Source organism: Moschus berezovskii, chromosome 3 (genome assembly GCF_049115385.1).
Source record: "Moschus berezovskii isolate FMDL1 chromosome 3, NW_MosBer_1.0, whole genome shotgun sequence".
Taxonomy (NCBI): domain Eukaryota; kingdom Metazoa; phylum Chordata; class Mammalia; order Artiodactyla; family Moschidae; genus Moschus; species Moschus berezovskii.
The window spans coordinates 95,662,120-95,682,741 of record NC_142462.1 but is presented as its reverse complement, the minus strand read 5'-3'; the positions used below and the strand labels follow the sequence as shown (position 1 = coordinate 95,682,741).

Here is a 20,622-nt window from a genome sequence, read left to right as displayed (position 1 = left end):
TTTTTTCTTTTTCTAATTATACCTAGTACATTGCAATTTTAGGGAAATGAAACCTTCCTACCACCACTGGCCCTCTTGTGTTCTTCCCACCAAATCTCTCAGCCTAACCTCTGAGATAGATTCATATATATTGTCCAGGACTTTATATGCAGCATATGTATACACCACCATACAGCAGCAACAATTTTTAATAAGACCATATAAAAGGAACTTTGAAATACTGTATGGTATCACTTACATGTGGAAAAAAAATAAACTCAGAGAAACAGAGGTGAAATAGTGTTTACTAAGAATTGGGAGAGGGTGGAAGTCATGAGGAGATGTTGCTCAAAGGATATAAACTCCCAGTTATAAGATTATCAAGTTTGGGAATTGAATGTGCAGTTTAGTTCAGTTTAGTTCAGTCGCTCAGTTGTGTCCGACTCTGCAACTGCAGCATGCCAGGCTCCCCTGCCCGTCACCAACTCCCGGAGCCTACTGAAACTCATGTCCATCACATCGGTGATGCCATCCAACCATCTCATTCTCTGTCATCCCCTTCTCCTCCCACCTTCAGTCTTTCCCAGCATCAGGGTCTTTTCCAATGAGTCGGTTCTTCGCATCAGGTGGCTAAAGGATTAGAGTTTCAGCTTCAGCATCAGTCCTTCCAATGAATATTCAGGACTGATTTCCTTTAGGATGGACGGGTTGGATCTCCTTGGAGTCCACGGGGACACTCAAGAGTCTTCTCCAACACCATAGTTCAAAAGCTTCAATTCTTTGGCACTCAGCTTTCTTTATAGTCCAGCTCTCACATCCATACATGACTACTGGAAAAACCATAGCTTTGACTAGACGGACATTTGTTGGCAAAGTAATGTCTCTACTTTTTAACATGCTGTCTAGGTTGGTCATAGCTTTTCTTCCAAGGAGCAAGCGTCTTTTAATTTTATGGCTGCAGTCACCATCTGCAGTGATTTTGAAGCCCCCCAAAATAAAGTCTGTCACTGTTTCCATTGTTTCCCCATCTATCTGGCATGAAATGATGGGACCTGATGCCATGATCTTAGTTTTCTGAATATTGAGTTTTAAGCCAAGTTTTTACTCTCCTGTTTAACTTTCCTCAAGAGGCTCTTTAGTTCTTCATCGCTTGCTGCCATAACGGTGGTGTCATCTGCATATCTGAGGTTATTGATATTTCTCCCGGCAATCTTGATTCCAGTTTATACTTCATCCAACCCAGCATTTGTACAGTGTGGTGATTATAGCTAGTAATATGATTGAGATTTACATTTATAATAACTAAAACTAAAAACAAAATGTAAAGGTAAAAACAAAATGCTCTATCAGTAATAAAATAATGCCCCCATAATTCCTCACGGTTGTTTGTAGTAAATTATGTAGTCTAAAGTTACTTTCTCACTTTTCCTCTAAAGTAATATTCATGTTTTATTTATTGTATGCTAAGTAATAATTCAAACACATTTAATAGACCTGTTATCTCTATACATGTTAAAAAGTGATACTTGCCAATAGCCTTATTCTTTCTAACAAAAATAACTTTTATTTTTCCTTAGCAAGGTCAGCATTGGATGCGGTTGTACGTTGTAAGTATTTCCTCTCAATATTTTGCATATAGTGTATTCTTTTTCTAAGTTATAAGGAAACTATTTGATTGGATAGCTTAATATTTTGGGTGTTTGTTTATAATGGATATTTTGGTTCCATTAATGTTTTCTAGCTTCAGTATTTTAAATATAGAAAGTACGTAAAAGGAGAATTCCTGGTTAGATTTAGTTTGTGAGCAGATATTCAGTGATGCATCAGGCATATGTGGAGTGGAAATGAAGAGTAACAATCCCAAACCTCCCACATCCTGGCTTTGTAAAATAAACCTTAAAAATAATTAGATAAATTATATTTGCCCGCATGTTACTTGTTCCATTTATATTTATTTTTAGTTTGTTTCCTAGGAGGTTCTGTTTTGTTTTGTTTTGTTTTGTTTGAGGTTCTTTGAAACTCTCAGAAAAAAAAAAAAACCTTCCATGTAGTTTAAAAAAAATATATATATATATCTTGGTGTTTGCATAATGCCCTTTGTGGTTTGAGATATGAAGCAAACTAAACACAGAATCTGTTAATATTTTTTTCTTTGAAAAAATAATAATTTTTTTTTTCTCTCCAAAGCTACAAAACCTCCCAGATATAAATGTGGAATCTCAAAAGCTTGCCCTGAGAAGCATTTTGCTTTTAAAATGGCAAGTGGAGCAGCCAATGTGGTGGGACCCAAAATCTGCCTGGAGGACAATGTGTAAGTGCTTATCAGTTTGGAAGTATAAGGTGCACTATTAAATTTTAGCAAATTGAATCTGAGTTTATTGGATCTTTTGAAAATGTATTGGGCATGCCTTTACTAAAGAAAAGTGATTTCCATTTCCATCATGCAATTTTCCCCACTCATTTAAGGAGTCTTAAAGTTCTTAAATTTTGCATTAGAGTGTGGTAAGAACATAGCATTCCAGCTTCATGTATAGATGAGAGATTTCCTCTGAATGAATTTTCTAGATCCCATCTGATAGTCATAGACACAGATGGCTGTTTAATTTTGATTCCTGAGTCATACCAACCATATTTCAAGTGCTAATAGCCACATGCAGTTTGTGCCTACCCAATGCAACAGCACAGGTAGAAAGTGTTTCCATCACTACAGAAAGTCCAAGTAGGATTATTTTTGTCAACTAGACTCCCCTAGATAATGAATGCTTTATCTTACAAACCAACATCTTTCATTTTAAATGTTTGAATCCTGCCTGCTGAAGTGTGAAATAGCCCAGTAATAACCTCAAGTCCGTCATGGCCCAGAACTGTTTGCCACTAAACTGGATGGTTTCCTTTATTGAGATGCTCTGCAAAGTATACCTTTTAGGCTTTTTTAGTCTCCTACTCCTGTGTCACTTGTCTTGAAGTTCCTGGATTAGAGAAATGTTCTTTGACCGACTCAATCTAAAGTTGGACACCTCTACCTCACTTCACTCACCCGCATCAAAGTTCATCACACCCTCGCCATCACACATGCTGTGGACAGTGTGTGCCATGTTTTCTAATTATTCTAATATTCATTTCTAAGTTCCTGGCTCTGAAATCACAAACCCTGCTTTTTATTGGTTGCTTCTAATTGGGTCTTGTCTGAAAAATTAGATATGATAGGCTTTACATAAAATAATATATGCGCCATTTAATTATATAAAGTAAAGAATGAGGTAATTTTACAGATAGGAGGAAATGAGGCAGTTTTTCCAAGCTTTTTGTCTTTTCTTTTTAATATAGAAGTGCTAACATTTTTATCCTCGCCCCTCTTCAGTTAGCCCTGTGTAGGATTTAGCCTCTTAGAATAAAACTTTTACTGTAAAATTAAAAGCTTGAGCCAGATGATCCTAAGGTCCCTGCTCATTTCCTTTATCCTCATGCTGACGATAATCCATTGTTCATCCATCGTCCTCTGATGTCTCGTAATAGTCTTGCTTTACTGAATTGAAAGTATTTGGCTTTTCGAAGTTTGTAGATTTTGCATTAAGTAACATCCTTCCCATTACCTTAGAATGTCCCACTCCCCCTTTTCACCTTGTTTGGCTAAAGGGGCCAGATATTTGATCCTGAATAATAAGTAGGAAGTTCTCTTAGAATGCCCAACCCATTCATGACAGGCTGTCTTCATATTATCTCTGCCCCCTTGAAGCATGTAAGTTTTAATTCAAAGAAGAGCTCAAACTAGTAAATAATAGCAGGTTGTCTATTCACAGATTATAATAAATTAAAAAGAAGAGAGAAGTGTATTAAGCAGTGGAGTCTGGTAAAAAAAAAAAAGTTTTGGCTCAGAGCCAGAGAATTTGGTTCTAGCATAGTGGGTGTGTCATGTAGAATTTATATTTCAGTTTGTTTAACCATAAAATTGAGACAGGCCACCTGTTCATTCACTTTTCAGGAATTATTCTGCCATTCCTGTGAGATAGTGAATAATTGATGGGATTTTATAGTTATGCCCCAGGCCCTGAAATCTAGTCCTTGAAAGGGGACTGAATGTTGACCAGGGATCCCTAGTGAAGAACCGGTAGGGACAATTCAGTCTAGTGTTTTCTTTCCAGTATGTTCTAATTCTGTATTGAAAGATTTTTCCAACAAAAATTTTAGAGAAGTCTGAATTTTCTTAGCATCATTCATCCCATTCACTTTTTATTCAACAGGTGTTTACTGGCACAGTTCCTGCTTTCATGGAACGCAGAGTCTGGTAGGGAGAAGGATATTTAATAAGTAAATGCAAATAAATAGTTAGAAATTGTGGATCACACTGCCCAGAGCAGCAGGGTGTGACAGATACTGATGGGGGCAGTGAGATGAGATCAAGGTGTCCAACTTTAGATTGAGTGGGTCAAGGAATGTTTCTCTAAGACAGTGACATTGAGTCTGAGAATTAAAGGATAAGAAGGAAGACCGCCCAGGGAAGACCATTCTAAAGAGCACGCTTGAAGGCCCAATGTGGGAAAGAGCTGGAGAGAAGTGGATAACGGCCAGGTCGTTGGAACTTACAGGCCATGCAGAAAAGGAGACGAGATCTTTTTCTGAGAGTGTTGAGAGGTTGTTGAAGGTTTTCAAACTCCGGCATGTCGTCACTTCATTTATATTGAAGAAAATGATCTGACTGCTAAGTAACATGATGAGGGAAGTAAGAGTAGACAGAGCAATTGGAGGGCCTTTCCCTGGTGCTGGCACAGCCTTTCAATTCCCCCCCTGCCACACACAATTGGCAAGAGACTTGTTTGCATGTGTGCTCACTGAAATATGTAAGTGGATCCTAAGAATACATAAGTAGAAATTTTAATATTTTCCTACACATGCTCTTAAGTATACGCAAACTCATTTTGCAGACTACTAGTCCAGATCAGTGCTTCTCAGTGGGGGCAGTTTTCTCCCTAGGGGAAACTTGTCAAGGTCTGTAGACATTTTGGGGTATCAAAGTTACGGAGGTGCTGCTTGTAGAGACCAAGGATGCTCTTAAATTTCCTACAGTGCACAAGACAGCCCTTCCTCATGAATTATCAAATCTATAATATTATCGTAGACTAAGATTTAGAAACCCCAATACAAACAAAGATTAAAATAGATGCAGTCAAGATATATTTTGGAGGTTAGACGGATTTCAAACTTCTCATTAGTTAGAAGTATTTAGAAAATTCCAGATATAAATATGAGGTGTCACATAATACAGGAATTATAGCTTTTTTTTTAGAGAACCCATAGAGTTTGCTTATATTCAAGATTAGCTTTTATTTCAGGCATATACTCTTATTTCAGTTTATAGGAAGTTGATATTGGGAATAATACTTCATCTTTTATTATAATCTTAATGTTTGGTACAGAAGTTATGTGGTGGGCTATTTTGAGGGGTTTTTTTTTTTTTGTCACATTGAAGAGCAGGATAGGATTTTTGGCTGGGAGGACCAAAAGATAAAATCAAGGATATGATGCAGGTACTTACGTAATCATTTTAAATGTAACCATATAACAATAACCATTCTAAGCTCATGAGTGGGAAAACAAAACAGCCAGCCAGCCAGCTGGCTAGATTTGACCCATGGGCTGTAGTTTGTTAAACCCTTCTCTAAACAAATCATTTTAAGGCATAATAGCTGGAACATGTTGTGGGTATTTGAAACAAAACTGTATTCGAAGGTGTAGAATCTGTCTATAGAGTATATAATCATTTTAACTATTTGCCTGCAGGTGTGGAGTGGTGGGGGGAACCTTCATATTCATGAAAGAGAAAAGAAAGTATTTCAGCTTGTGTTAGTACTGGGTGACTAACCTGTATACATTTAAAATCTTTACTGACTTGTCCTTTGCTAGCTATAGGTTTCCCCTGATTGAAGTCTAGTTTTTAAAACTTGATAAGCTACTGCCCTCTTGTGGGAAGACCATGTCACCATGTAGCTTTGTTGCCTTTCTTTGCTCTCTGATAGACACAGCAGCACACTCCAAATGATCTCTCCTGGAGAAGACACCGTGATGCTTACTTATAGGTCTAATGGTTAATTAATCATCACTGTGGCTTCTTCACATTAATGATGGCTATAGCACATTTGCAAAAGTAGTAGAACAAATGTACTTCGAAACTTCCCTCTTTTATGCAGCAGTCTTGATCCTGGGTGTTCATTGGAAGGACTGATGCTAAAGCTGAAACTGCAATACTTTGACCACCTCATGCGACGAGTTGTCTCACTGGAAAAGACTCTGATGCTGGGAAAGGTTGGGGGCGGGAGGAGAAGGGGACAACCGAGAATGAGATGGCTGGATGGCATCACCGACTCTGTGGACATGAGTTTGAGTGAACTCTGGGAGTTGGTGATAGACAGGGAGGCCTGGCGTGCTGTGATTCATGGGGTCGTGGAGAGTCGGACACGACTGAGCAACTGAACTGAACTGAACTTGTTTCGTACTTCCTCAGACCACCTTTCAAACCTGGTTTTGCACACATATAGAAAAGATCTATGTTTTATTTAACTATTCCTGGGTCAGGAAGATCTGGAGAAGGGATAGGCTACCCACTCCAGTATTCTTGGGCTTCCCTTGTGGCTCAGCTGGTAAAGAATCCACCTGCAATGTGGGAGACCTGGGTTTGATCCCTGGGTTGGGAAGATCCCCTGGAGAAGGGAAAGGCTACCCACTCCAGTATTCTGGCCTGGAGAATTCCATGGACTCTATAGTCCTTGGGGCACAAAGAGTTGGACACGACTGAGCAACTTTGACTTTCACTTTTTCAATTTTACAGAACAAATGAAATTTTGAAGGCAGATTCACAAGTATAAGTAGATAGTTAAATGCTACTAAGTTGTGTCCAACTCTGTGTCCCCATGGACTGTAGCCCTCCAGGGTCCTCTGTTCATGGAATTCTCCAGGCAAGAATACTGGAGTGGGCTGCCATTTTCTTCTGCAGGGATTCTTCCTGACCCGGGGATGGAACTCTGCATTGCAGACAGATTCTTTACCATCTGAGCCACCAGGGAAGCCAAGATTTTACAAATCAAAATTTTATGCTTTTCCTTTTTCAATAGATCTTGGAGTAGAGTTTTTCTTTTATTTTTCAGTTTTGAAAAAATTACAGAAATTGCAGGCAGTTGCAAAGATAGTACAGAGAGATCCCATGTGCTCTTCACCTATTTTCCCCATGGTTAGATCTTATGAAATTATAGTACAGTATCAGAATGGAAATTGGCAATTAGTACAGTGTCTGTGTATTGTTAGGACTAGAGATCTCTTCAAGAAAATTGGAGATATCAAGGGAATATTTCATGCAAGGATGAGCACAATAAAGGACAGAAACAGTAAGGAGAAAAAGCAGAATAGATTAAGAAGAGGTGGCAAGAATACAAAGAAGAGGTTTACAAGAAAGGTCTTAATGACCTGGATAAGCATGATGGTATGGTCACTCACACATCCTGGAGTATGAAGTCAAGTGAGCCTTAGGAAGCATTACTATAAACAAAGCTAATGGAGGTGACGAAATTCCAGCTGAGCTATTTAAAATTCTAAAAGGTGATGCTGTTAATGTGCTATACTCAATGTTTCAGTAAATTTGGAAAACTCAGCAGTGGCCACAGGACTGGAAAAGGTCAGTTTTCATTACAATCCCGAAGAAGGACAATGCAATGACTGTTCAAACTACTGTACAGTTGTGTTTATTTCACATGCTAGCAAAGTAGTGCTCAAAATCCTTTAAGCTAGGCTTTAGCAGTTTGTGAAAAGAACTTGCAGATGTACAAGCTGGGTTTAGGAAAGGCAGAAGAACCAGAGATCAAATTGCCTACATTTATTAGATCATGGAGAAACCAAGGGAATTCCAGAAAAGCACCCACTTCTGCTTCATTGATTATGCTAAAGCCTTTGAATATGTGGATCACAACAAACTGGAAAATTCTTCAAGAGATGGAGTACCAGACCACCTTACCTGTCTCCTGAGAAACCTGTATGCAGGTCAAGAAGCAGCAGTTAGAACCGGACATGGAACAACTGACTGGTTCAAAATTGGAAAAGGTGTACAATAAAGCTGTGTATTGTTACCCTGCGTATTTAACTTATATGCAGAGTACATCATGCAAAGTGCCAGACTGGATGAATCACAAGCTGGAATCAAGATTAACCTCAAATACACAGATAATATCACTCTAATGGCAGAAAGTGAAGAGGTACAAAGAACTTCTTGATGAGGGTCAAAAAGGAGAGTGAAAAAGCTGGCTTGAAACTCAGTATTCAAAAAACTAAGATCATGGCATTTGGTCCCATCACTTCATGGCGAATAGAAATGGAAAAAGTGGAAGCAGTGACAGATTTTATTTTCTTGCACTCCAAAATCACTGCAGATAGTGACTACAGCCACAAAATTAAAAGATGCCGCCTCCTTGGAAGAAAAGCTATGACAAACCTAGACAGTGGATTAAAAAGCAGAGACATCACTTTCCTGACTTTGTTTTGAGAATATTGTATAAATAGAATCATAAAATATGTAAGCATTTGAGATTGGGTTTTTTTTTTTCATTCAGTATAGTGGTCTTGAAATATTATTATGTATTAATAATTTGCTCCTATTTTAATGCTGAGTAGTACTCTATGGATATACCACAGTTCAGCTGTGCATCACAAATTTTAATAAGCTGCATTTTCAGTGTGTTTTTAAATTTTTCACTTCAGGCTTCTTTGACCCATAGGTTATTTAGAAGTATATTGCTTAATTTCCAAATGTTTGGGGAATTTCCTGTTATCATTTATCACTGATTTCATTGTGGTTGGAGACACATTTGATATGATTTCAGTACTTTTAAATTTGTCAAGGTTTACTTTATGGCCCTTGATATGGTCTATCTTAGTATATGCTGGAAGAATGGGTGCTTCGAAAGAATGTATATTTGTCAGCAAGTAGAATATTCTTTAAATGTCAATTAGACCCTGATGGTTAATGCTGTTGTTGAATTGTTATATACTTTTTTAAATTTCCTGTCTTTCAACAGGATATTGAGAGAGGGATATTGACATGTCCAAATGTAATTGTAGATTTGTCTTTTTCTCCTGTCAGTTCTACCTGGGTTTGCTTCACATGTTTTATACCTTAATTGCTTGGTACACACACTTGGGATGGCTATGTCTTCTTGCTAGATTGACCCTTTGATCATTATGCAAACCTCCTCTCTGTTTCTGATGTTTTTCTTTGCTCAGAAATCTATTTTAGTTGATATTAATATAGCCATTCCTGTTTGCTTTTGTTTAAACAGCTTTATTGAGATATAGCTCAGTTGGGGGCGGGAGGAGAAGGGGACGACTGAGAATGAGATGGCTGGATGGCATCACCAACTCTGTGGACATGAGTTTGAGTGAAATCCGGGAGTTGGTGATGGACAGGGAGGCCTGGCGTGCTGTGATTCATGGGGTCGCGGAGAGTCAGACACGACTGAGCGACTGAACTGAACTGTACATTTACAGTCCATTCATTTAAAATACACAGTCAGTGGATTTTAGTATATTCATAGATGTTTGCACCTATTACCACAGTCAGTTTTAGAACGTTATCATGCCTCAGAAGGGAACGCTGTGCCCTTTAGTTATTGCCCTCCTGCTCCTTTCCTATTGCGCGCTAGTCCATCTGCTGTCTCCCCAAGCAGCCCTAAGTAACTACTAAGTTTACTTTCTGTCTCTATAGATTTGCCTATTTTGGACATTTTATATATATATATATAATATGTAGGTATTTTTGTGATCAGCTTCTTCACTAAGCATAGTGTTTTCAGGGTTCATCCATGTTATAGTATATATCAGTACTTCACTTCTTTTTATGGCTGAATGATAGTCCATTGTATAGATATGTCACATTTTGTTTAGTTCCATTACTTTCATTTCCATTCATTAGTTTGTAGACTTCTAGGTTGTTTCTACCTACTTCTTATAAACAGCATGTAGTCCTATTTTAATCCACCATCCAATTTCTATCTTCATTGGATATTTTTGACCTATTTATACTTATTATAATTATTGATGTATTCAGGCGTAAGCCTGCCATTTTATTACTTTCTGTTATCTGTTTTTTGTTTCTGTTTTCTTTTGCTGCCTTCCTGTGAGTTATATAAACATTTTGAAAAACTTCTTATTTATTTATTTATTATATCTCATTGTATAGCTTTTTTAGTGCTTGCCTTTGATATTTACTCTGGCCCCTTACAGAACAATTTTGCTGACTCAGGCCTAGACTTAAGAAAAATGAGGGAGAAAATCATTGTCCAGAGTAAAATTAAAAGTATGTTATATTTGTAGGTATTAGGAATAGCACAAAAGTTGAGGAAGTTATCTTTCAGTGAGTCAACAAAAACATCACTCACATCATTGACAGACAAGTGAAATTCCAGCATATGTCTTTATTGTTCACTGTTTCAGGTTTTTCTGAATTTTATTCTTTAAATGGAATAACATCCAACATTTGTGTTGAAATTTTACTCGTTCATCACTTGCTACCATAGGTTAAGTAAAATGAGTTCCATGGTGCTCGCTTCGGCAGCACATATACTAAAATTGGAACGATACAAAGAAGATTAGCATGGCCCCTGCACAAGGATGACACGCAAATTCGTGAAGCGTTCCATAGTTTTTCAGTATATTAATGTAAGGTAATTTGCCTCCAATAAAATAAAAATAAAAATAGTTTGCATTCCCACCAACAGTGTAAGAGGGTTCCTTTCTCTCCACATCCTCTCCAGCATTTATTGCATGTAGACTTTTGGATAGCAGCCATTCTGACAGGTGTGAAATGGTATCTCATTGTGGTTTTGATTTGCATCTCTCTGATTATGAGGGATGTTGAGCATTTTTTCATGTGTTTGTTAGCCATCTGTATGTCTTCTTTGGAGAAATGTCTGTTTAGTTCTTTGGCCCATTTTTTGATTGGGTCATTTATTTTTCTGGAATTGAGCTGCAGGAGCTGCTTATATATTTTGGAGATTAATCCTTTATCAGTTGCTTCATTTGCTATTATTTTCTCCCATTCTGAAGGCTGTCTTTTCACCTTGCTTATAGTTTCCTTTGCTGTGCAGAAGCTTTTGATTTTAATTAGGTCCCATTTGTTTATTTTTGCTTTTGTTTCCAATATTCTGGGAGGTGGGTCATGGAGGATCCTGCTGTGATTTATGTCAGAGAGTGTTTTGCCTACGTTCTCCTCTAGGAGTTTTATAGTTTCTGGTCTTACATTTAGCTCTCTAATCCATTTTGAGTTTATTTTGGTGTATGGTGTTAGGAAGTGTTCTAGTTTCATTCTTTTACAAGTGGCTGACCAGTTTTCACAGTTTAACAGCACCACTTGTTAAAGAGCACAGTTTAACAGCACCACTTGTTAAAGAGACTGTCTTTTCTCCATTTTATATTCTTGCCTCCTTTGTCAAAGATGAGGTGTCCATAGGTGCGTGGATTTATCTCTGGGCTTTCTATTTTGTTCCATTGATCTATATTTCTGTCTTTATGCCAGTACCATACTGTCTTGATGACTGTGGCTTTGTAGTAGAGCCTGAAGTCCGGCAGGTTAATTCCCCCAGTTCCATTTTTCTTCCTCAAGATTGCTTTGGCTATTCGAGGTTTTTTGTATTTCCATACAAATTGTGAGATTATTTGTTCTAGTTCTGTGAAAAATATCATTGGTAGCTTGATAGGGATTGCATTGAATGTATAAATTACTTTGGGTAGTATACTCATTTTTACAATATTTATTCTTCCAATCCATGAGCATGGTATATTTCTCCATCTATTAGTGTCCTCTTACACTGTTGGTGGGAATGCAAACTAGTACAGCCACTATGGAGAACAGTGTGGAGATTCCTCAAAAAACTGGAAATAGAACTGCCATATGATCCAGCAATCGCACTCCTGGGCATACACACCGAGGAAACCAGAATTGAAAGAGACACATGTACTCCAATGTTCATTGCAGCACTGTTTATAATAGCCAGGACATGGAAGCAACCTAGATGTCCATCTGCAGACGAATGGATAAGAAAGCTTTGGTACATATACACAATGGAGTATTATTCAGCCATTAAAAAGAATACATTTGAATCAGTTCTAATGAGGTGGATGAAACTGGAACCTATTATACAGAGTGAAGTAAACCAGAAAGAAAAACACCAATACAGCATACTAACGCATATATATGGAATTTAGGAAGATGCAAATGATAACCCTGTATACGAGACAGCAAAAGAGACACAGATGTATGGATCAGTCTTTGGGACTCTGTGGGAGAGGGTGAGGGTGGGATGATTTGGGAGAATGGCATTGAAACACGTATGTTGTCATATGTGAAACGAATCACTAGTTCAGGGTCAATGCATGTTATAGGATGCTCGGGGCTGGCATGCGGGGATGACCCAGAGGGAGGATAAAGGGAGGAGGGAGGTGGGAGGGGGGTTCAGGAGGGGGAACTTGTGTAAACCCGGGGTGAATTCATGTCAATGAATGGCAAAACCAACCAATATAATATTGTAAAATAATTTGCCTCCAATAAAAAATAAATTAATTACAAAAAATAAATAAATAAAAATAAAAATAATAAAATGAGTTCCATGAAAATCATAACACATTCTGTGAGAATCAGTGGTGAAATTTATAATCAAGTATGTATTCTTTGTGAAATTGTGTGCTTCAGATCCTTTCTGTCAGTAAAATTTATAATAAACTTACATTGTTGGTTAATTATTTCAAATAGGTAAGAGAAACAATCTAAATATCTGTTGATAGATGGATAAAGGATAGATAGGTGTATCATGTATGAGTACAGGAGTGTACTCATATATGCATACTCACTTCCCCACCACCTCAAACCACTTAATCATTTAGCAGCACATCACTATGAATTTTTAGAATAAAAGGTACCTACACTTATTCAACAAACTGAACTGATAACAAGCAAATATTTCACTCATACCTTCCATTTCACAGTATTTATTATCTTTATGTAATGGTCTGTGAGCTGCCCATGGAAGTTGATTACCGTAGAATGACATTGCAAGTCTTATGATTCAATGCTATAATTATATGAATACAATATTCCTTCTTCTGGGTATTGAGAAATTTTGCATCAGTTATCACTAAGAGAATGTTCACAATTAAGTGAAATCTTCTTGCTTTCAGATTATAAAAGATTTTGGTAGCATCTCCCCTCTGTTTCATGTCACATTAACTTTGCAGAAAGTTCACTAGTTTACCCTTGTTTATTCCCTTGAGAGTGGTGCAGGCTGTGAGCATAATGTCCATGTGTTTGATGGATTTTCTAAAATGGTCTTTCATAATCTGATGCAGGGCAGCAAGAAAGAGTCTAGTATTTTGACTAATACTTTTTAATATATATTTCGTGAAATCTACTTACGAATGTTGCTTTTAAATTATTCAGTGTTAGACTGTCTTCTCTGACTTGGTAGAGACCTTTCAGTCTCCACTGTAGTACTAAACAGCTGTGTGTATATATAACATTCCCAACTGGGTTTTTTTTTTTTTTTGGCATGAATGGCTTTACCTGATGGATATTTATCTGCAATATCTAATTCTAAATTTGTCTTAACTTATCCCCCTTCAGTTTAATGAGTGGTGTTAAGAATAATGTTGGAAGAGGAATCAATATTGCCTTGGTAAACGGTAAGAATGATTATTTTACCTTGTGGGTATGGTAGATATAAGGGTATAGTGGTATATAGGTATATTTAATGGCCCAAAATAAAATATACTCTTATATCAAGAGATCAGGTAAGAAAGAGTCAAGCTTGACATTAAAGCTCTCCCACCGCCCTCCCACAACATTAGCTATGAGTAGAGATGAGACACTGCATTTCAGTGTTTACATAACATCCTCTTGGAAGCATCCAGCTTGCTGTGCAGTGTATAGAGAGCCTCCCATGAGATTGTCAGGGTACAACATTATCTAACAATTGATGAATTCCTGCTGCAGATATTGGAATCTTAATGTAATATATCAGAATGATCTCTGTTCATTTCCAAGGCAAACCATTCAGTATCATGGTAATCTAAGTCTATGCCCTGACCAGTAACACTGAAGAAGCTGAACAGTTCTATGAAGACCTGCAAGACCTTTTGGAACTAACACCCCCAAAAGATGTCGTTTTCATTATAGGGAACTGGAATGCAAAAGTAGGAAGTCAAGAAACACCTGGAGTAACAGGCAAATTTGGCCTTGGAGTACAGAATGAAGCAGGGCAAAGGCTAGTAGAATTTTGCCAAGAGAACACACTGGTCATAGCAACAACTCTTCCAACAACACAAGAGAAGACTCTACACATGGACATCACCAGACGGCCAACTCCGAAATCAGATTGATTATATTCTTTGAAGTCAAAGATGGAGAAGTCTATACAATCAGCAAAAACAAGACCAGGAGCTGACTGTGGCTCAGACCATGAACTCCTTATTGCCAAATTCAGACTTAAATTGAAGAAAGTAGGGAAAACCACTAAACCATTCAGGTATGACCTAAATCAAATCCCTTACGACTATACAGTGGAAGTGAGAAATAGATTTAAGGGACTAGATCTGATAGACAGAATGCCTGATGAACTATGGACAAGAGGTTCGTGACAGTGTACAGGAGACAGGAACCAAGACCATCCCCAAGAAAAAGAAATGCCAAAAAGCAAAATGGCTGTCTGAGGAGGCCTTACACATAGCTGTGAGAAGAAGAGAAGCGAAAAGCAAAGGAGAAAAGGAAAGATATACCCATTTGAATGCAGAGTTCCAAAGAATAGCAAGGAGAGATAAGAAAGCCTTCCTCAATGATCAGTGCAAAGAAATAGAGGAAAACAATAGAATGGGAAAGACAACAGATCTCTTCAAGAAAATTAGAGATACCAAAGGAACATTTCATGCCAAGATGGACTCAATAAAGGACAGAAATGGTAGGGACCTAACAGAAGCAGAAGATATTAAGAAGAGGTGGCAAGAATACATGGAAGAACTGTACGAAAAAGATCTTCACAACCCAGATAATCACAATGGTGTGATCACTCACCTAGAGCCAGACATCCTGGAATGTGAAGTCAAGTGTGCCTGAGGAAGCATCACTATGAACAGCTAGTGGAGGTGATGGAATTCCAATTGAGCTATTTCAAATCCTAAAAGACGATGCTGTGAAAGTGATGCACTCAATATGTCAGCAAATTTTGAAAACTCAGCAGTGGCCACAGGACTGGAAAAGGTCAGTTTTCATTCCAGTCCCAAAGAAAGGCAATGCCTGAGAATGCTGAAACTACCACACAATTGCACTCATCTCACACGCTAGTAAAGTAATGGTCAAAATTCTCCAAGCCAGGCTTCAGCAATACATGAACCGTGAACTTCCAGATGTTCATGCTGGTTTTAGAAAAGGCAGAGGAACCAGAGATCAAATTGCCAACATCCACTGGATCATCAAAAAAACAAGAGTTCCAGAAAAACATCTATTTCTGCTTTATTGACTATGCCAAAGCCTTTGATTGTGTGGATGACAATAAACTGGAAAATTCTGAAACAGATGGGAATACCAGACCACTTGACCTGCATCTTGAGAAATCTGTATGCAGTTTAGGAAGCAACAGTTAGAACTGGACGTGGAACAACAGACTAGTTCCAAATAGGAAAAGGAATACGTCAGGGCTGTATATTGTCACCCTGCTTATTTAACTTACATGCAGAGTACATCATGAGAAACACTGGGCTGGATGAAGCACAAGCTGGAATCAAGATTGCTGGCAGAAATATCAGTAACCTCAAATATGCAGATGACACCATCCTTATGGCAGAAAATGAAGAAGAACTAAAGAACCTCTTGATGAAAGTGAAAGAGGGGAATGAAAAAGTTGGCTTAAAGCTCAACGTTCAGAAAACAAAGATCATGGCATTCCGGTCCCATCACTTCATGAGAAATAGATGGGGAAACACTGGCTGACTTTATTTTTTTAGGCTCCAAAATCACTGCAGATGGTGATTGCAGCCATGAAATTAAAAGACACTTACTCTTTGGAAGGAAAGTTATGACCAACCTAGACAGCATATTAAAAAGCAGAGACATTACTTTGCCAACAAAGGTCTTATATAGTCAAGGCTGTGGTTTTTCCAGTAGTTATGAATAGATGTGAGTTTGGACTATAAAGAAAGCTGAGTGCCGAAGAATTGATGCTTTTGAACTATGGTGTTGGAGAAGACCATTGAAAAATCACATCTGAAAATATGAACCTGTGAAGTGAGACCCAGCTGCATACTTCTCCTTTTGGCACAGTCACTCTCTGAAACTGTGTGGGGAGAAGAGAATCCACACCCACCTTCTCTAGCTCATACTGTAGGAAAATAATTTCTATAACTTTCACAATGAGAGAGATATTTTTGTTTCTAGTTTCTGCATTTTCCTATGTATAAAAGATTCTGTGCATATTTGTCCAATTGATAGTGAAAACATTTTAAAAGGAAATTAAATACAATTTTTTTGCAAGATTGCTTTAATAACAGAAAATAGCATGGATTCATTTGTTGTTTATTTTTTAAGGTTTATGTATTTGTGGGTAATTTTTAAATAAGGGAAGATGGTAACACATAAGAATGAAAAATATATAACTTTGAATTTGAATTGTCTAAAGTCAGCAGTAATTTCTGTTTGGTACTCTTCAGCTTACAAAATTAATGAGAAAGTCCTATTCAAAAATTACCCTAAGAAAAAATTTTAGATGCATGCATTTCAGATTTTAAGTATTTGTCATAATAATTCTGTTAATAGATTCACATTGGACAAGATCATATGTCTTATACAATGTAGAGTATATTCCAGTTGTGTAATTTGCTATGAATTCAATCTATTTTAGGCAAAACAGGAGAACTAATAGACACCAGATATTTTGACATGTGGGGAGGAAGTAAGTATGAATTACGTGTAACTGTTCTGTTGCTTGCACTAAATCATACCAATATAATGTAGTCCATTGATTAGAAAATAATGGTACTATTTTCATTTTGTTTCTTTTCATTGAATGTCCAGCTCATATTTAAATGATTAGTCATACTGCATACACTTCGCTTTTTTATAAAAATTGTTGGTGATGTGTAATTAAGAGTGGTGATAATCACACTTAAGATTTGTTAAAGTCTGCGTCCTGTTTTCTGCAGAACAACTAATTCAAAACTTTAGGCTGCTTTGGGTTTCTGTCTGAAATTTCTAAAAAGAATAAGTAATTTGAAGAAGGGCTTAACCAGTGTAATCATGTTTACCTTACTGAATTGATTTTTTTGCATAAAATTTTCAGTCTCAAAACTAAGTTCATAACCAGGATTATTATTCAAATAGATGAATATTTGAGAGAAGGAGTAGAATTTTCTTTCCAGTTTATTGTACTTAGAGCAGTCCACAGATAATCTTCCTAATTTGGTAGTTCCAAGGAGCAGGTGGAAATTAGTCACCAGCCTGCAGAGGGAAGGACCTGGCACCTCAAAGAAGATGGTGCCTGAAAGAGAGAGAGATTTCTTCCTCAAGTCTGAAGGAAGGCCAACACTGATTTAATTGTTGATTCTTTTCTAAGTTGAGGCTCTCCCCTGCACCTCCTCATCCACTTTATGAATTCCTGGAAGCCAGCAGTTGTTAGGCTTCCCAATTTTATCTTGTTCTCAGACCATTGAGCTTTCCTAATATTTCTTCAGCCTGTAATGAGATGCCATGTATTATTTATTTTTTAAATGAGATCAGAACTTTTCATGTTGTCAAAACGTGTATCAACTTAAAATGTGCCATCAGTTTTAGGTTCTAAAGGAATAATTGGTTCTACCAAAATTTATCACATGGAAAACCTCTTATAAAATTGTTGTTGAAATCAGTCATGTGACCAGAAGCTCTGGTATTTCATCTCAGGTCAGCAAACTACTGCTGAAAATACCCCTCAAATTTAGTAGTGGCAGCTTACTACCATCTTTGGATTTAAATGGAAGTGATTTGTTAGCTGCTCTGTTACATTTTTTTCTGAATTAAAAATGCTACTATTTTAAGATAGAATGCAGTTTTTGAGAAATCTTTGGAATCTTTGCTGTGGAAAGAAGCTGAATAGTTTTGTAGTATTAGACTTGGGCATTTAGGAATCTGACATTGTAAGGAGTTCAAGATGTAGAATGATTTGTATTGATAGTTCCCAATCAGCCTCTTTGGTATCACCAGTTTATAGTCACTGACAAGGTTTAATCCTTTGTGAATCTTAATCCTGCAGATGAAGCAGATAATGACTGCAGTATTTGCCTTAATTAGTTTGACTTTTAGTGATAACTAGCTTACATTTCTTCCCCTAGTTTATAGTAAGTAAATATTCCCAGAAGATTCCTTAAATCACTATGGATGTATGTACACTTGTCCCGCAGTATGTGCAGGGGACTGGTTCCAGGACCCTCTACAGATAGCCTGTAACCTTCAGGTGGTCAAGTTCCATAATTGGCCCTCCATACCTGCAGTTCTGCATCCTCGGATTCAACTAAATTAGGATCACATGGTACTGTAGGATTTATTGAAAACAAATCTGTGTATAAGTGGACTCCTGAGCTCAAACCCCTGTTGTTCAAGGGTCAGCTGTGTACATATTTATATAATTTTTTAAAATTACAGATCCTTTTGTGCAGTAAATGAAAGTTCTCTTTTTTAGAAAAGTATCTATGCAAACAATTTTACATATACTCAGGGAGTTCATGAACCTTTCTCCTGTCTCCTAAATTTCTTACATGAAATCATGTCATACTTTAATATGCTATGGATTTTTCATTTAGCCCCTGGAGTATCAGTACGAAACACACACAGGGTGAATCAGAATTGGGAAATTTTAAGTTGATGTGAAACTTAATTTCTATCCTGTTCATAGGATTTGTCTTTCTTTTGGTTTATCTACATTAGAAATTATCAATTTACAAACACTTCATTTTTTTTACTATTAAGTTCTAAGAGATTATCATGATGGTTAGTCATTAAAAAAAACAAACACTTAACCCTTTCTGTTTTTTTTTCAGATGTGGCCCCATTTATTGAGTTTCTGAAGGCCATACAAGATGGAACAATAGTCTTAATGGGAACATATGATGATGGAGCAACCAAGTATGTAAATTTCAAAATTTATGCAACTTGCAGATCTATAATTTATAATAACATAAGCAATACATTTTCAATGAAAAAATTTATAAGTCAGGTAATCCAACTTTCAGATAAACACTGTTAACTTTTTAAAATTTTTCTTTCTGTGTTATTTATCATTCATCTATGATTGTGAAATTAGAATCACATTGTACATAAAGTTTGTTATACTCTTTTGTGTTCTGTTTTTAACAACTGTAAATTGTTTTCTCTGACAATAATATTCTTCAGTACCATTTTCTTATGGCATTTCCCAAAGCATATCTGTCCTGTGAAACCCCAGATCCTTTAAAACTGTAATGGCTCTTCTAACCTTTTATCCTGTTAGGTTTCTAGGTCATTTTACCCTCCTGGTTGCATTTCTTGGGCATTCTCTAGGTGATCATTGTCCCTCTTAAAGTGTTCCCGAAATGGCCTGGCCAGTGCAGAGTACAGGGGAGGTGCTCAACTCACCATGTTTGAGAAATTACGGTTAATGTTCATGAAGACTGGTGTTGCATTCATGTTCTTTAGGCAGTCACGTCACAGTGTTCGTCAACTTAAATTCTCTGATCTCTTCATTTGACCTCAGAGGTTGTTGTTGTTTTTTTTTTTAATCACTGACAAGTCAGGTCTTTCTCCCCCTTCAGAACTTGATTTTGTTTAATGTGAATGAAGACTTTATATTCATATATCCTTGTTAAATTTAATTTAGCTGTTATTGGCCCACTTGGTCTTGATGCTGACATTTGTCCTATGAGATTTCCATTGTCTTGGCTTTGTACTCCCTCCAGAGTCATTCAGACTCCTAAATCTAAGTCATCAATGATAAACATGTTTACTACAGGCAGTGTGCCACCAACTGGAGACCACTTCTGAGGGATTCATCTATTAATCAGCTGCAGAAATTACTTTTCAGTTTCCAGTGTACTCTAATAGGCATACTGTCCAGTTGCTGTTTAATTATTTACTTTTCTGAGACTGTCAGATGCCTGCTTGAAATTCGTGGATGATGCTAATTATAATACCCTGGCTTACTGCCCCAAAACTGCTTTTAAAGCTGAAAGTATGAGATGATGTTTACTTGGCTTTATTAATCCAGCCTCCTTCCTGTTACTCTTTCTCTTTATTTTCTTATTCTTTCTTTAATACTCACAGGATCTCCTTCTTATAATCCATTCTAAAATTTTGCTAGGAGTTAGATTTAGTTTTATTGAACTATTGTTTTTTAAAAATTTCCTTGTTTTTTTAAAAACTGGAATATTTAACTTTAAACATCTTAATAACTTCACTTTCCATGATGTTTCTAAAATAACTGACATTACCTTGAAGATTATACTAACAAGTTCCTTAAGAATTTAAGTGTGTGACATGTGGGCCTCGAAGCTTAAATTTACTTTAAAGTACTTAATATGAACATTCCTGAGCCACTGTTCCCTTTTTATGTTGATCAAAGA

The 20,622-nt window shown here is 37.0% G+C and overlaps 1 protein-coding gene and 1 non-coding gene across 2 annotated transcripts in view; both read left to right on the top strand.

The window, feature by feature from the left end:
* The window catches only part of FAM3C (FAM3 metabolism regulating signaling molecule C), a 57,958-nt gene that overhangs the window by 30,919 nt on the left and 6,417 nt on the right, over positions 1–20,622 (top strand). Inside the window, exons 4-8 of the mRNA XM_055421177.2 lie at positions 1,557–1,586; positions 2,167–2,290; positions 13,631–13,689; positions 16,896–16,946; positions 19,066–19,150. Of these exons, the coding sequence (XP_055277152.1) occupies positions 1,557–1,586; positions 2,167–2,290; positions 13,631–13,689; positions 16,896–16,946; positions 19,066–19,150 (349 nt within the window). The remainder of the gene's footprint in view (positions 1–1,556; positions 1,587–2,166; positions 2,291–13,630; positions 13,690–16,895; positions 16,947–19,065; positions 19,151–20,622) is intronic.
* On the top strand, positions 10,555–10,661 carry LOC129552876 (U6 spliceosomal RNA). The gene has a single exon (XR_008685357.2). It is a non-coding gene; the product is annotated as a U6 spliceosomal RNA (small nuclear RNA).